At 45.6% G+C, this 5,663-nt stretch overlaps 1 protein-coding gene across 4 annotated transcripts in view; it reads right to left on the reverse strand.

The window, feature by feature from the left end:
• Positions 1–5,663, reverse strand: part of ACOX1 (acyl-CoA oxidase 1, palmitoyl) — a 40,350-nt gene that overhangs the window by 9,004 nt on the left and 25,683 nt on the right. For all 4 annotated transcript variants that reach the window (XM_011981835.1, XM_011981757.1, XM_011981920.1 and 1 more), the window contains 3 exons: positions 4,903–5,072; positions 1,415–1,577; positions 774–964 (listed from right to left, as the gene is read on the reverse strand). In XM_011981835.1, the coding sequence (XP_011837225.1) occupies positions 774–964; positions 1,415–1,577; positions 4,903–5,072 (524 nt within the window). The remainder of the gene's footprint in view (positions 1–773; positions 965–1,414; positions 1,578–4,902; positions 5,073–5,663) is intronic.

Consider the following 5,663-nt stretch of genomic DNA (forward strand, 5'->3'; position numbering starts at 1 on the left):
AAAACCCACAGTTGCAATGGAAAAAACCCAATGGGCTGCCGAGGTAAATAGCATCTTGCAGGCTCCAGCTTGATACTGTCTAATAAAAGTAAAAATGGAAGGATTAAAAAAAAAAAGAGACCAGGGTTTTTCTTGCTTGCTTGCAAACTAAAGACCCCACTAACATGGTTAGTGAAAGGGCCACATAGATTACAGCATATGTACAAGAAAAACGTTAATTCTAGTTACTTTGCTGGGAAGATACCTTCTAATTTTTTTTTTTTTTTTGGATGGAGTTTTCACTCTTGTTGCCCAGGATGGAGTGCAATGGCGCAATCTTGGCTCACTGCAACCTCTGCCTCCCAGGTTCAAGTGATTCTTCTGCCTCAGCCTCCCAAGTAGCAGCGATTATAGGCATACACCACCAATCCTGGCTAATTTTTTTGTATTTTTTAGTAGAGACAGGGTTTGACCATGTTGGTCAGGCTGGTCTTGAACTCCTTACCTCGTGATCCGCCCGCCTCGGCCTCCCAAAGTGCTGGGATTAGTCATGAGCCACTGTGCCCAGCCCAGTAACTCTACCCTTGATACAACTTCAAGCTATTTAACAGGTGCGTCATAGTCTCTAGCCTCACCACGAAATAAAAACAGTCAATCAGAATGGAAGGTAAAAGTATACCTTTCAGGAACAAATATATATATACGGTGACGAAAAACCATGGGAACAAGAACCTAGGAAAAGGACTAGAACATTCTTATGAACAGATGGGAGGAACTGCGGATTTGACTCTCACCTAGCCGTCTGGAGCATCATGACAGTGTTTTCTCCCTCAAAGGTACAGCTTGGGGTGAAATTGACATAAATATTTGGAAGACCACTGCAATGAGAATAGCCATGCCCACCACAAGCCATCCGACATGCTTCGATGCCAGTGTTTGCAGTCCAGGAGGTGAAAGCCTTAAGTCCAGCAGTGAGGGCATGAAGCTAAGAGGACAAGCACAAATCTGTCAGGACATTTGTAGTGCAGAGAGCCCGAGAACCAATGAGAAAACACACCCCTCCTCTAACATCCCGGCCACTGTCAAAACACAGCTGCCACACATGCAAACTGAAGAAGCACAGCTGTCCGACTGGCCAGAAGAACGGAGAACACTACCCACACCCATCTGAGCTGCTCTACTTGGCTAAAAATTCACCACTTACATTTCCTTGATTGACAAATAATCAACATGGTACAATATTTCTGATAACACTAAAAATACTTAACAACAAACCCCACAGTTCTTCATATCTGATCTACTTTCAACCAGAAGAAGTTCTCAGAATACATAATTCTTTTCAGGAAATCCCAACATCTAGTTATCTCTGGACATCGTCCAACAGGCAACCATGAAACAGAAGGGTGCCCACAAGTGAATGAGACCAAACTCGTACCTCAGGCAGTTCACTCAGGTCCCCTTGACCAATGCCTTCATTAATCCGGTGATAGGTCTCCTTCATGTATGCGCCCACAAACTGGAAGGCATAGGCAGTGGCCAGGAGTGGAAAGAGTTTATACTGCTGGGTTTGAAAATCCAAAATCTGCGGTTCTGGTTCACTACATGCCATAGAAAAAGAATAAAATAGTAAGTAAATGTTTATACAGAACTTTCTATATGCCAGGTTCTAATCTAAGCACTTGATATTTTAACTTATTTAGTCCTTATAAGGGCACTGTGAGGTAGTTACTATTACTATCCCCATTTTACAAACGGGAAACCGAGAGGTCAAGAATCTGCCTGAGGTCACACAGCTCATATGTGTCAGGTCTTAGATTGAAATTGGGGTTTTTTTTTTTTTTTGCGATGGAGTCTCCCTCTGTCACCCAGGCTTTAGTGCAGTGGTGCGATCTTGGCTCACTGCAAGCTCCACCTCCCAGGTTCAAGCGATTCTCCTGCGTCAGCCTCCCAGTGCTGGGATTACAGGCATGAGCCATGGTGCCTAGGCTATTTGGCTCCCTAAGACCATGCTCTAATTACCTTGTACTGTGTAGGTTGACAGAATTTCTAGCTGCAAAGTCCATATCTGTCCTAGTCTTTCCAGTATAACTAAGAAAACCATAGCTCATAGCAACATACAAAACCAACGCTAGACAACCCAGTAAGAAGGCAATGCTGAAAAGCTCTGCCCACCAGATGGCTGAATACACTGTATTCTGACCACAATTTTGGAGAACACCCAATGGAGGGTGTTAAATATTTTGAAGTGTAAGAATTAGCAAGGGTCTGATTGTATCAACTCCTTTATTCCTTTTTAAAAATGTAATGATTATTATTATTTTTTGAGATGAAGTCTCCCTTTATCACCCAGGATGGAGTGCAGTGTTGTGATTTTGGCTCATTACAACCTCCACTTCCTGGGTTCAAGTGATTCTCCTGCCTCGGTCTCCTGAGTAGCTGGAATTACAGGCACCCGCCACTATACCCGGCTAAGTTTTGTATTTTTAGTAGACATGGGGTGTCACTATGTTGGCCAGGCTGGTCTCGAACTCCTGACTTCAAGTGATCCACCCGCTTTGGCCTCCCAAAGTGCTGGGATTACAGGCGTGAGCCACTGCGCCTGGCTTTAAAATTTAATTAATTTTTAATTTTGTTGAAAATAGACCAGCCTGGCCAACATGGTAAAATCCTGTCTCTACTAAAAATACAAAAATTAGCCGGGCATGGTGGCGTGCGCCTGTAATCCCAGCTACTTCGGAGGCTGAGACAGGAGAATCACTTGAACTCAGGGGGCAGAGACTGCAGCAAGCTGAGATCGCACCACTGCACTCCGGCCTGGGCAACAGAGTGAGAATCCATCTCAAAAAAAAAAAAAAAAAAAAAAAAAAAAACGAAAAGGAGAGGGAAGGGGAGGGGAGATGGAATCACGAGGTAAGGAGTTCAAGACCAGCCTAACCAACATGGTCAAACCCTGTCTCTACTAAAAAATCCAAAAAAATTAGCCAGGCATGGTGGCACATGCCTATAATCCCAGCAACTTGGGAGGCTGAGGCAGAAGAATCACTTGAACCTGGGAAGCAGAGGTTGCAGTGAGCCAAGATTGTGCCATTGCACTCCATCCTGGGCAACAAGAGTGAAAACTCCATCAAAAAAAAAAAAAAAAAGGCCAGGTGTGGTGGCTCACTCCTGTAATCCCAGCACTTTGGGAGGCCAAGGCGGGCAGATTACGAGGTAAGGAGTTCAAGACCAGCCTGGCCAATATGGTAAAACTCTGTTTCTACTAAAAAAAAAAAATATTAAAAATTAGCCAGGCGTGGTGGCAGGTGCCTGTAGTCCCAGCTACTTGGGAGGCTGAGGCAGGAGAATCATTCATTTGAACCTAAGAGGAGGAGGTTGCAGTGAGCTGAGATCTGGCCATTGCACTCCATCCAGCCTAGGCAACAAGAATGAAACTCCATCTCAAAAAAGAAAAAGCAAAACAAAACAAAAAAAAAGTAGTTACTAAAAGCAGGTTTACTGGTGATTTTTAGGTTCCTGATGAAAAGTTATGACCAGGTGCACTCAGGAAAGCTGGTGTGTGGCATGGTGTCCTATTTGAATGACCTGCCCAGTCAACGCATCCAGCCACGGCAGGTAGCAGTCTGGCCGACCATGGTAGGTATCAATAGCCCCGAAAGCCTAACCGAAGCATATAAACTCCATGCAGCCAGGTGAGCTCTCCCTCAAGAGCTAGAATACGCAGCAGAGGGGCTGGGGCCCTGATAGATCCTGATAGATGACAAGAAAGCATGAGTACTGTTGATCATTTCTTCAGACCTCCAATCCGTATCTTTTTTTCTTTTTTTCTTTTTTTTTTTGAGACGGAGTCTCGCTCTGTCGCCCAGGCTGAAGTGCAGTGGCCGGATCTCAGCTCACTGCAAGCTCCGCCTCCCGGGTTCACGCCATTCTCCTGCCTCAGCCTCCCGAGTAGCTGGGACTACAGGCGCCCGCCACCTCGCCCGGCTAGTTTTTTGTATTTTTTTTTAGTAGAGACGGGGTTTCACCGTGTTAGCCAGGATGGTCTCGATCTCCTGACCTCGTGATCCACCCATCTCGGCCTCCCAAAGTGCTGGGATTACAGGCTTGAGCCACCGCGCCCGGCCCCAATCTGTATCTTAACAGATTAGTTAAGGAGACAGGGTTTCACCATGTTGGTCAGACTGGTCTTGAACTCCTTACCTTGTGATCCGCCCGCCTCGGCCTCCCAGAGTGCTGAGATTACAGTCATGAGCCATTGTGCCCAGCCTCTCCTCTCCTCTTAACAGATTAGTTAAGGAGAGGGGAGGGAAAGGGAAAGGGAAAGGGAAAGAAAAGAAAATAGAGACAGGGTCTTGCTATGTTGCTCAGGTTGGCCTCAAACTCCTAGGCTCAAGTAATCTTGCCTTGGCCTCCCAAAGTGCTGGGATTACAGGTGTGAGCTACCACACCTGGCCAATTTCTTTATTCCTTAAGAGTAAAAAGAGTATCAGGGAGTATCAGCGAAAGGCAGTTGTAGGAATAAACCGTGGCCATGAATGCAAAAGGGAAACAAATTTAATATCACTTTCACCATGCACAATTTATAGTTGCTAGTAGTAATCCAAACTTTCAAATTGCCTTTAATGTGTTGAACCACTTACAAAGTTCAAGTAATATTATTACTACTTTTCTTAAAAGGTTAAAAATAATAAGGTGAGTATTCTCTTTTTTTCTTTTTTGGCAGTCACTGATTATAGCAAGGGTGGTTATTTCTATCTTTCCTCTTAAGAAAAGGAAGCCTAGATACAAAATTACAGGCCCAGTTATCACCCTAGCCAATTTTGCAGTGCCAATGCATCTTCTGTATTGACATTTGGGAATTCTGGGATCTGAATGGGGTAAAAACTAGGCCTTCGGTACTGAGCCCATCTAGGACCCTACCCTTACCCTGGCTTGATTTCAGACTGGTGCCTCACAGCGCTGTATCGGATGGCAATGGTGCACGCCTTAGACAGAGCCCGAGCAGCTTCTCCCACAAGGAAGGACCTGACAAACACCATGGTCCCGTAAGTCAGCTTGTTACTCAGTGGTTTCACGTACGTGCCATCAGGCTTCACCTGGAAGAAGAACGTGGGACTGATGCTTCCTTTTTTTAAGTCCAAGAGGCAGTTCAGTGGTTCTCAAAGTACAGTCCCTGGAATAGCAGCATCAGCATCACCTGGCAACTTGCATGAACTACTACATCTTAGTCCCCACCCTGACCAACTGAATCAGAAACTCCGGGGTGGGGCCTAGCAATCTGGGCTTTAACTGGCCTTCCAGGTGATTCTAATGCATGCAAGTTTGAGAATCATTGGTTTAGCAAATCAAAATATATCCTTCAACCCTGCTAACTGCTTCTGATTTCACTGCCACAGTAAAAGCATCAGAGTGGGCATGATGACCACGCCTGTAATTCCAGCACTTTGGGAGGCCAAAGCGGACAGATCAAGAGGTCAGGAGTTTGAGACCAGGCTGAACAACATGGTGAAACCCAGTCTCTACTAAAAATACAAAAATCAGCTAAGTGTGGTGGCGCGTGCCTGTAATCCCAGCTACTCAGGAGGCTGAGACAGGAGAATCGTTTGAACCCGGGAGGCGGAGGTTGCAGTGAGCTGAGATTGTGCCACTGCACTCCAGCCTGGGTGACAGAGTGAGACTCCATCTCA

This window comes from Mandrillus leucophaeus, unplaced genomic scaffold (assembly GCF_000951045.1).
Source record: "Mandrillus leucophaeus isolate KB7577 unplaced genomic scaffold, Mleu.le_1.0 Scaffold1, whole genome shotgun sequence".
Classification (NCBI taxonomy): domain Eukaryota; kingdom Metazoa; phylum Chordata; class Mammalia; order Primates; family Cercopithecidae; genus Mandrillus; species Mandrillus leucophaeus.